Source organism: Gigantopelta aegis, chromosome 14 (assembly GCF_016097555.1).
Source record: "Gigantopelta aegis isolate Gae_Host chromosome 14, Gae_host_genome, whole genome shotgun sequence".
Classification (NCBI taxonomy): domain Eukaryota; kingdom Metazoa; phylum Mollusca; class Gastropoda; order Neomphalida; family Peltospiridae; genus Gigantopelta; species Gigantopelta aegis.
The window spans coordinates 46,713,984-46,726,202 of record NC_054712.1 but is presented as its reverse complement, the minus strand read 5'-3'; the positions used below and the strand labels follow the sequence as shown (position 1 = coordinate 46,726,202).

Genomic DNA, 12,219 nt, shown 5'->3' with positions numbered 1-12,219 from the left:
GAGTTATTAAAATATAAAATATGTTATACAGTGAGTTGTGTTGTCTACGACCAGAGAGAGAGAGAGAGAGAGAGAGAGAGAGAGAGAGAGAGAGAGAGAGAGAGAGAGAGAGAGAGAGAGAGAGAGAGAGAGAGAGAGAGAGAGAGAGAGAGAGAGAGAGAGAGAGAGAGAGAGAGAGAGAGAGAGAGAGAGTGAGTGAGTGAGTGAGTGAGTGAGTGAGTGAGTATGACCCTGACATTAAGATTAAAAGGTAAGACCAGACCCAATATCAACTCAACAAGTATACAATGTTTTACATTATATTAGCAAAAGTTTTAACAGTTTCCTTTATTATGCATAGATACCAAGTTATCACAGTCAGACATATTAAAGGTGCATTCTCAAAGTTTTAAATACCATATTTTGTATTGTCACAAGTACAGTGAAACCTCTAAAAACCAAACCCTCTGTAAAACAGAAGTTCCCCAAAACTGGACATTTTTCAGGGTCCTTTTTAAAAAATCAGTACAGAATTTAACCTCTCTAAACCGGATACCTTTTAACACCGGCCAATTTACTTGATCCCGAGAGTGTCCGGTATAGAGGGGTTTCACTGTATTTGTAATAATTAACTCAAAAACTGTAATGTGTTGCTACTCGGCATACAGCAGTAATTTCCTCAATACTTCATGGCATAAAAAAAATTTATTTGCGAAAGTTATAATTTTATTACATATTAATTTTCATTTTTTTTACGATCCCCTCCAAACCTCCCCCAAAGTTCCACTGGCATTCCACCTCATGCCATTGGAGCCCCCCCCCCCCCCCCCCCCTCCCCCACAAATGGATTTTCTGGATCTGCCACTGCAAACATCTCTGGCTGAATGCAGCTCTGTTATAGCACATATAGAGATTATTACAAGAGCTTGTGTGTCGTACTGATTTTACGAAATGCATGTTAGAATTTTTGTATTGCCTGAGCGAATCCTGACATAAGTTTCATAAAATCAGTATGATTCACTCGCAAGTGTAATAATTTCTTTATTATCCACTATTGTTTTTATTAATAACAAGGACCTTGTGACGTCAAAACATTTTAAACATAACTGGAAGGAGACGCCGAAATAACATCATTTTTAGAAATCACTTCGTTTTGGTAAGCGACTACACAGAGCTAAAACTGGGGAAGCCGCATTAAGTTATGACGTCACATTCCATGTGCACATGATATTATGACACACGTGTCACACTGGTTATATTTCTCTGTATATTTTGAACTGTGAATAATAATAATAATAATATATTTATAATTCTTAACAGTTACATGTATATGTATAAGAATTTATTTTCAATTAAAAAAAGATCAATGAAGATATTTAAGTAAATATTTCATTACATCGAAATGACTATCTGTCACTGTAAACGGTGTACATGTAGTTTGTTGATGGTAATAAAGATTGTGTTATGATTGCGGAACACATTTTCATGTTGTGCATCCATCGAACTGTGTTAGATCTCATTGTTTAGATATAGGGCGGAATGTAGCCCAGTGGTAAAGTGCTCACTTGATGCGCGGCTGTTTTGGGATCGATCCCCATCGGTGGGCACATTGGGCTATTTCTCGCTGGCTGGAACTAGAAATAGCCCAATGGGACCACCGACGGGTATCGATTCTTAACCGACTGTGCATCAATGGAGTGCTTTACCACTGAGTTACGTCCCCCCCCCCCCCCCCCCCCCCCCATGACATGATGAAGTCTTAGTTTCAGTTTCATTTGCATTTCCATACTGACATGGAACTGGCTGGTGAAGATTTTTTATGTATTTTATTTACAATTTTTCTCCAAATACACTTGAGGAAACGAGTGCTTATGCTAAGATGAAACACAATACATTTTTGATATTCTTGAGTTAATTATACAAAGATTAGGCCTATATGGGAGATTGATCACTTTGTAATTTGTTTATCACAACAGGACACCTGCAATGTTGAGAATACACCTTTAAATATGGTCTCGTTCCAACCAGTGCTCCACAACTGGTGTAACAAAGGCCGTGGTATGTACTATCCTGTCTGTGGGAAAGTGCATATAAAAGATCCCTTGCGCTGCTACTCGAAGAGTAGCCCATGAAGTGGCGATAGCAGGTTTCTTCTCTATATCTATGTGGTTCTTAACCACATGTCTGACGCCATATAACCATAAATCAAATGTGTTGAGTGTGTCATTAAATAAAACATATAAATATGCATGACTGTTGTGATGAATGGTATTAATAGATTCTCAGAATCATTTCAGACAGATTTCATGTGAAGACATTTGTGATTTCTTCAAAATCTTTCTGTTGGCCTTACCTTTAGTAATGCAATACATGCAATATCAATGTCTGCAAAACTGCCAGTAACTAAATATGGAGAACAGAATTTTATTTATGTATAGTAGAGAATTTTGAAGAGCCCCCCCCCCCCCCCCCCCCCACTTTATTTTGCCAATCAATTGTTTCTGTTACAATTTAAAATATCAGTGGGGTTTTTTTGTAGGAAAGTAGAAAATCCAAGTATGCATGTAGTAACATAAGAAATGAAAAGAACCAGCTTGGATCTTATGTTAAAGGCCTCTTTATATAATTATTAAATAATTGTTGTAACGTCTTTCTGACAATGCTTATGGCGGTTTTATTGGTGTTTTAACTTGAAATTCTCAGGGCAGTAACTAGCAGGAAGGGGACAGAAAATTAGTTGCTCCCCCCAAAAAAATAACAACAACCCAATCCAACTCAAACGCTGTTTTTTGTTTTTTTTATTAAAAGCAAAAAAAAATGTTGATCTGGATAGAAATATTCTGTATTACTGTGACCCGATAATTGGTAGGGTTTTTTTTTGTACCACCATACCCCTATTTGTTTTTGGCTACATATGGCCCTAATTCTGTTTTTCAATAAATATTTTTATTTCTCCATTATCCTGAGTGATATACAGTAAGTCCCTGTTAAAACACAGAGCCCTTGGGACTGATATCTTGTCGCGCCCAGTTCGCACATCGCACAAATACTCGCCACTAGGGGACAGCTGAATAACGGTATTGCTGTGGCGATCCACCACATACACAAAGCCCGATCTGTCACACGCTATACCCCACGCAAACCTCAGTTTGGTATCGGGAGATGTCACCCAGTTGATGTCACCAGATGATGTCATGCACGTCACAGTGTTCACACCCGATACGACGAACAGGTTAATACCCAACACTGTGACAGACCAAGGTTTAGGGGTCAGGTGTTCCGTGTCTCGTTTCATCTCCATATCTGTCTGTCCGTCTGTCAGCCAAAGTATACCAATATCTGGACAAACGGTATCTCCTTTCATCTCTGTTTGTCCGTCTGTCAGACAAAGTATACCAATATCTGGACAAACGGTATCTCCTTTCATCTCTGTCTGTCCGTCTGTCCAAGAAAGTATACCAATATTTGGACAAATTGTGTCTCCTTCGCATGCAGATTTTGTAAATGTGATTCTTGTTTGTGTGGGTTTTGTCTGATTTTGAGCCAAATAATCTGTTAATATTTTGTTAGCATTATCAATTCTTTCCGTGTTCTTTTCAATTTCTAAGTCTGTTAACGAATCTTTACCCAACAAATTATCCTGTAACAATTGTCTTGGTTCAACTAACACCATTCTTTCCTCATTAAACTGTTCATCTATTTTGGTTCTGGTAGTCTCGTGTAGTTTAGATAACTGGATATGTTGAGATTCCCGACCACCACAGATTTCCTCTATAAACTTCTCAACATTCTTATGATCACTGTCTGAAGTTTTGTAGAGTTCTATCAGTTTCTCAGCACTGGCATCGATGTCATGTTTAATCTGCGACACGTTGAGGTCGAGATTCACTAACTCTTGTTGACGCTGGTACTGAAGTTTCACCTCCATGGACTGGAACGATGTTTCCAGTTGATCCAGGGACTTTTTCAGCTTTGCTTTGGGTGCGTCTGTGTAAATAATAAAAAAATCTTTAATTAATCGACTGAATAATATAAGATTCTAGCCAATGATTAACTGTTTGAATTATTCTACCTGTCCATTGTTTAAGGTTAACTTTATAATAAAATGATTAAGTTCTATGAGATATATGGTTTAAATCTATTTCACTGTATACCTCGTATTCCTCATAATTAGTAAAAAGTATTAAAATAATTCCTGTGTTTGCTTTTATGTAAGTACCACAGAGCATAAACATAATTCCTGTGTTTGCTTTTATGTAAGTACCACAGAGCATAAATTTATTTCACTGTATACTTTGTATTCTTAATAACTAGTAAAAAGTATTACAAATAATTCCTGTTTTTGCTTTTATGTAAGTACCACAGAGCAATAAATCTATTTCACTGTATACTTTGTATTCTTAATAACTAGTAAAAAGTATTACAAATAATTCCTGTTTTTACTTTTATGTAAGTACCACAGAGCAACAAATCTATTTCACTGTATACTTTGTATTCCTCATACCGTAACTAGTAAAAAGTATTAAAACTAATTCCTGTTTTTGCTTGTACGTTATACAAGTACCACAGAGCATAATACAACATACCTATGAGCATATTACAACACACCTATGAGCATATTACAACATACCTATGAGCATATTACAACATACCACAGAGCATATTACAACATACCACAGAGCATATTACAACATACCACAGAGCATATTACAACATACCACAGAGCATATTACAACATACCTATGAGCATATTACAACATACCACAGAGCATATTACAACATACCTATGAGCATATTACAACATACCACAGAGCATATTACAACATACCTATGAGCATATTACAACATACCACAGAGCATATTACAACATACCACAGAGCATATTACAACATACCACAGAGCATATTACAATATACCTATGAGCATATTACAACATACCTATGCTAAATATGACACATTTTATTCAAAAAGAAGGATTCTTATGGTTGGATGTAGCCCAGTGGTAAAGCACTCACCTGATGCATAGTCGGTCTAGGACCATTCCCCCTAAATGGGCCCATTGGGCTATTTATCTTTCCAGCCAGTGGTGTATCAAAGGCTGTGGTATGTGTTATCCTGTCTGTGGGATGGTGCATATACAAAATTCCTTGCTACTAATGGAAAAATGTAGTGGGTTTGACTATATGTCGAAATTACCTAACGTTTGAAATTAACTGTTTGACATCCAATAGCCAATGATTTAATAAATCAATGTGCTCTAGTGGTGTCTTTAAACAAAACAAACTTTATGTCATTCTTGATCTTTTTCGGTCACCAGGGGATTAAAAATCCCATCGCCCGACGCCCATGCCAAGCGGAATTTTCATGTCGGGCAAGTAATTATGTTAACTGCATATGCCCGATGACAAGTGACTAATGTAATAGCTAAAACGTATTTTCAATTTGTTACAAATCTCCATAAATCCTTTGGAAAGAGTTCCGATCGTTCGAGCATTTACATAGCCTTGAGAACTAACCTAACCCTAAATGCTGGAACAACCGGAACTCTTACCAATGCGTTAACACACCAAAACGGAAAACAATGTGTTGAAAAGTTCGATAACAACTGATGTAAGTGATGTAACCTATTGCCAAAAATCTTTATTTGTGCAATTAAGCCAATTACTTTCAAGATTATTACATTATTGTGCACTGTATTAAATTAAGTAGGAGTAACACAATTGGTTACCTTAAGAAGTATGGGCAAGTGGAAAAATATTTGGGGCAAGTGAATATCTGATTAGCACTTGCCCTGTGACAAGTAATTTTTTTGAAATTTTTGGAACCTCTGGCCACCATTCAAGGAAATTTGTCTTTTAGTCAAAAGGCAATTTTCTATAATTTTTTTACAACTTTGAAATGGCCTTTATCGGAAATGAAGACATACAACCTGAAGAAGCTTTTTGTTTTTGACTCGTTTTAACTTTACATTAATTATCATATAAAGTTAAAGGGACATACCCTAGTTTTTAAACACTAACTCATATTTTTTAAACTATTATAGCCATTTTTGATAACTGAAATCATACTTTACTTAGATTTTATGGTTTAGATTACCAATTTCCGTGCATTCAAAGTAATCCTGGTGGGTTTTTTAATAAAAAAATGCATTTCTCATATTTTTTAAAACGCACGTGCGTCTGAGAAGTAACAGTTATGGAGTTAAGTTTTAGTCTATATTTTGAGGATATTTCACCATTTCAAAGTCACAGACTCATATTTCACTCAATTGTATCTTTATCCAAAAGTGTTACAGGTTTGTAGATTAACTAAACTTAGTGTTAATTTTCACGGGTTGAAGCTAACACTTTAGGTCCCTTTAACCTACAAATGGGAAGTTAACCTTTAAATGGGAAAATTACCAGCATTAACCTCTATCCTATTTCTCGTTTCAGCCAGTGCACCAGAATTGGTATATCAAAGTTGTGGTATGTGCTATCTTGTCTGTGGGATGGTGCATATAAAAGATTAATTAATCAATATGCTCTAGTGATGTCGTTAAACAAAACAAACTTTAACTTTTAACTATCCAGAACAGATAGCCGAGGTGAGTGCTTGAACCTTATTTGGATTTTTTTTAAACATAAAGTAAAAGATAATCTGAAGTAAGGAAATGTTTTATTTCATGACACACTCAACACATTTTATTTACGGTTATATGGTGTTGGACATATGGTTAAGGACCACACAGATATTGAGGGAGGAAACCTACTGTTGCCACTTCATGGGCTACTCTTTCCGATTAGCAACAAGGGATCTTTTATTTGCGGTTCCCACAGGCAGGATAGCACAAACCATGGCCTTTGTTGAACCAGTTATGGATCACTGGTTGGTGCAAGTGGTTTACACCTACCCATTGAGCCTTGCTGAGCATTCACTCAGGGTTTGGAGTCGGTATCTGGATTAAAAATCCCATGCCTCGACTGGGATCTGAACCCAGTAACTACCAGCCTGTTGACCGATGGCCTAACCATGACGCCACCGAGGCCAGTACTACAAACTAAGAGAAGTCAGTTGTAAAGCACACAAAAGAATGAACCGAAGTTTCTGGTTTTTATTTGAAAAATATGTTTCCCTTTGTTTGATAAACATAGACCTCACTTCAAATTTATTACCATACCTATTCCGTAAACGTTGGTGATGCTGGTGATGTTGACTTTGCTGTCAACGATGTTACCTCCTGCTACAATGAAGTTGCTTGAACCGGTCACCACAGGAGCTGTTGAGAGTATCAAAAACATGAAAGAATAGCGAGACCAAATCATATTATACTCCAAACTGGAAGGAAGGAAGGAAGGAAATGTTTTATTTAACAATACACGTAGCACATTTTTTTTTTTTTTTTTTTTTTTTATATCTACGGTTATATGGCGTTGGACATATGGATAAGGACCACACAGATATATTGAGAGAAAACCCGCTGTCGCCACTTCATGGGCTACTCTTTTCCATTAACAGCAAGGGATCTTTTATATGCACCATCCCACAGTACATACCACAGCCTTTGTTACACCAGTTGTGGAGCACTGGCTGGAACGAGAAACTTTACCACTGGGCTACGTTCCGCCCTACTCCAAACTAAGAAGAACAGACAATAGTGAAGTGGCTGTTTCTCATTCTGGCCAGTGCACCACTACTGGTACATCAAAGGCTGTAGTATGTGCTGTGCTGTCTATGGGATGGTGCATATAACAGATCCCTTGCTATTACTGGGCAAATGTAGCTGGTTTCCTCTTTAAGACTATATGTCAGAATTACCAAATATTTTACATCCAACAGACGATGATTAATAAATCAATGTGCTCAAAATCAAAATTCTGCACATTTTCAACTCTACCCCCGCCCATCCCGAGTCAGGCCACCTCGGGATGGGCGTGTTCGAAACCCTAGTGGTATATGGGCACGTTAAACTAGATATCTATCTATCTATCTAAGTTCCAGTCGGTGCATCATGACTGGTATATCAAAGGCTGTGGTATGTGTTATCCTATTTGTGGATTGGTGCATATAAAAGATCCATTGCTACTAATGTAGCAGGTTTCCTCTCCAAGAATATATGTCATAATTACCAAATGTTTGGCATCCAATCAATAAGGGGGCAGGACGTAGCCCAGTGGTAAAGCACACGATCGGTTTGGGATCGATCCCTGTCAGTGGACCCATTCGGCTATTTCTTGCTCCAGCCAGTGCACGACTGGTACATTAAAGGTTGTGGTATGTGCTATCCTGTCTATGGGATGGTGCCTATAAAAGATCCCTCCTGCTAATCGAAAAGAGTAGCCCATGAAGTGGCGACAGCGGGTTTCCTCCCTCAATATCTGTGTGGTCCTTAACAATGTGTCCGACGCCATATAACCGTAAATGAAATGTGTTAAGTGTGTCGTTAAATAAAACATGTCCTTCTTCCTTCCAATCAATAAAGCAATAAACTCTAGTTGTGTTATTAAAACAAACTTGAACTATCAAGCCTGAAATACGTAGGGGGACAGAATAACAGAAGGATCACAGTAATACTGGTATAGGATCCTTTCCAAATAGACAAAGTTAAAACCGAGCAATTTACAACTTCTTTTTCGTTGTAATATTGCACCCTGCCTCCTAGTTCACCAAGGTAAACATCTACGGTCCGTTTTTTTACATTTTGACATTTATTGGACCCGATGTTTACAACTTGAACAGCAAAAACAAGCGTGCAGTTTCCGCCCAGATTTCAGGCGGAATCGATACAACCATGGAATTAATTATTTCGTGGCGAAATATGAGATGTACCAATAAATATAAACACTTACTGTATAAAGAAAACTTCCCGAGTCACGTTTTACGCATAAATAGACAGTTTGTCCAAATAGTAATCCTGCATTAATCCAATTTTCAGTTACGAACAAAATCTCGAATATTCCCGCCGGCCATTGTGAGCATATTTAAAATGTGATTGAAAACTGTTGGTGGAATCGGATTATTTTTATTATTATTCGTCTCGGGTTCACGAGTTTATTCCACGATATTTAATGGAATATCACGTTTTATAATAATAAATAAATAAACTTATTTAATGAATAATATTGTTTAAAAATCAATTAATTGATAATAAATTAATAATAACAATTAAATTTAACTGAATAAAACTCCTAAAATAACTAATGACCAGTAATTATAGCTAAAAAAAAGAAATGAAATTAAAACAAAAAAGAAGAGAGAAAAAAAGAAAAAAACCTTTGAAACACATGTAAGCAATGGCCTGTAATAATAATATTTAAAAACAATTACTAAAGAAATAATAATTTTGGAAAAAGTAAATAAATGAAGGCCTTAAAATAAGTAATGACCTGTACTAACAATCATTATTTTTTTAATAATAATAAAAAAGAATAATACACCCCAAAACTTTAATGTGATAATATTATTAACAATGCATATAATGCAACCCACACAAAGCACATATGTAGAAACAAAAATAACAAAATAAATAAATTTAATAATCAATTCCATTCAGTTCCGCAATATTTCTTTTTACTGGGTGTACGTAAAATGCTTGATACGAATAATTCTCGTTCCGCAAAATTTTCATTCCGCATTTTCGATGTGCCAGGATAAAAATAGCTTTCAAATGTTTAAATGTGTCATCTTCAAACATCTAATCCTGGAAAGGTTACCAAAGGTATTGTACTTAATATTTTTGTCTAAAATTTATTAAAATATGTTGTTGTACGTGTTGAGGCTCTTAAATAGAGCACATATGCCTGATTTTATTAAATCGTGATTGCAAATGGAAAATTCGATCCAATGGATAAACGTTACGGCACAGCAATAAACATCACAATAATAAATATCGTGCCGGAGACGTTTATCTTGATGAACTACCTGCCTCCTATTAGTAAAGTACTGTCGGAAATAGAATAAAAATGATTTTCGTCGATTATTTCTTAAATATTAAACAGACAAGTAAATATTTTGTCTAGTCTACCTAATTCAGCATTTACTTGTCTTGGCTCTCATTGATGTACAAGGTTGTGTTTACTCTTGAAATTAAAAGAAATATGTCAGTAAACAAGTGATTTGTGCACTTTATTGGAATAGACTATAACAAAGTTTGGTCAACATAAATATTATGTTAATTTCATTGCTGTTACAATATGTGAGGGACCGTTTCTGATGATGGTTTACCCCTATTCCTCTCCAAAACAAAATATTTGTAGACATTTATAAGTAATTTTTTTAGCAAAACTGGCAAGAACCATTTTGAGATTGTGATCTATTTTCCGGTATTAAAGGTGCTATCTCAAAGTTGCATGACAGCTATTGCAAATCATGTTATATTAAATTTTGTTTTAACATTTAAAGACTACACCTTTAACTATATGCCCATAAATTAAATGATTATAGAAAATGATTTTATCTACTAGTAGAAAATACATTTTTATTGGAGAATCTTTATCGCAAACAGATGCTCACATATAACTTCTGATATAGCACCTTTAAGTGGTTGCAAGACTGTGTAAATTTCTACTATACTTATATTGAATTTATATTCACTACATATGCTGGTCAAAATTAATAATTTATGCTGCAATTCAAAATAATCAGTATTAAATTGAAAGTTTGTTTATGGGTAAATGAAATTGACACATATTCATCAAAATGTGTTATAGTCTGTTCCATTAAAAGTCACAAATCTCCTGTACTGACATCTTTATTTTAAGTTCAAGAGTAAACACCACCTTGTACATTAATGAGAGCCCAAACAAGTAAATCCTAAATTAGGTAGAGTATCATTAAATAGGTATTTACAAAATATTTACTTGTCAGTTTAATATGAAAGAAATAATTGACAAAAATCGTTTTTATTCTATTTCCGACACTACTTTAGGCACTGTATAGATGTGTTTTTCTATCATTCTGTATGATACTCACCCATCTGCTGTTGCGTGATCTGCTCACTGATCTGTATGAGGGAGTAGTTGAGGCTGAACTGTTCAGCCAGGGACTTGGTGTTGTCGGAGTAGTTGGGTTTTCTGCAGATGGGACAGCGGAAACAGCACAAGGTGACTGTGCTGAAGACGTGGTCTTCCAGACATTGGTGACAGAAGGAATGGCCACACAGGAGGCTTCTCGGATCATGGAATCTGTCCATGCATATTCCACAGGATATACTATCACGGGAAGCAGACGCCATCCTGATGAAATGTTCAAAGTACATGAAGTGTTGAAATATTAATAGTATAAAATGGAAAGCAGATTAAATGGTGATGGCCACACACACACACACACACACACAGAGAGAGAGAGAGAGAGAGAGAGAGAGAGAGAGAGAGAGAGAGAGAGAGAGAGAGAGAGAGAGAGAGAGAGAGAGAGAGAGAGAGAGATATATATATATAATGTGATAATTAATAAACAAAACCCTGGGCTTACATTCGGAAACATTTAGTTTTAGCCATTTTTAGAAATGTAGAGTATTTCCTTGAGAATGATTAAAGGGACATTCCTGAGTTTGCTGCATTGTAGGATGTTTCCGACTAGTAACATATGTCTATGATTAAACTTACAGATTAAATATATTTTCTTGTTTAGAATATTAGTGTCTGTATATTCAATGTGTTTCTGGTCATCTTAATATTTGTAAGAAGCCCAAACTGTATTTTGTCTTCAAATAATTTTATACGTACGAAAAAACTATATTTGAGGAAATAAAATGAAATTGAACCTAATACAAATATTAGAACTATCAGAAACACGTTTAATATACACCCACTAATAGTTTATGCAGTAAAATATATTTGATTTGTAATAGTTAAAAAGTCTCTGTTAGTCGATAACACCTTAAAAATTGCAGCAAACTCAGGAGTGTCCCTTTAAACAATGGTTAGATTAACAGTTTAGCCAGATACTATATGTTGTAGTCACTTTGTACAAATATTAACAGTTGGCTAATTTGACAATGGGCAGGGTGAGCCTGAAAACTTCCATTTAAAAGCTGAACAAAGTTTACGCCCACCCCCACCACACCCCTAGTGCTGTGGTAGGCTGCCTTGTCACGAATACATGACAATTCCTAATTCTCAAATGATTTTTAAATTAACAATGATCTTTAACTAAAGAGTTTTGTTTTTAACAACACAACTAGTGAACACTGATTTATTAATCATTGGCTATTGGACATGAAATGTGGTATTTTTTAAATATAAAGGAAACCCGCTATATTTT

At 35.7% G+C, this 12,219-nt stretch overlaps 1 protein-coding gene across 1 annotated transcript; it reads right to left on the bottom strand.

Annotated features, from left to right (window-relative positions):
- Window positions 1-2,531: 2,531 nt before the first annotated feature.
- Window positions 2,532-11,186, bottom strand: LOC121389411. Its single transcript, XM_041521029.1, has 3 exons — window positions 10,930-11,186; window positions 7,139-7,237; window positions 2,532-3,966 (listed from the first exon to the last, which is right to left on the bottom strand). The coding sequence occupies exons 1-3, from the start codon at window positions 11,147-11,149 to the stop codon at window positions 2,900-2,902; spliced, it is 1,386 nt and encodes a 461-aa protein (XP_041376963.1). The 5' UTR covers window positions 11,150-11,186; the 3' UTR covers window positions 2,532-2,899.
- Window positions 11,187-12,219: the final 1,033 nt, after the last annotated feature.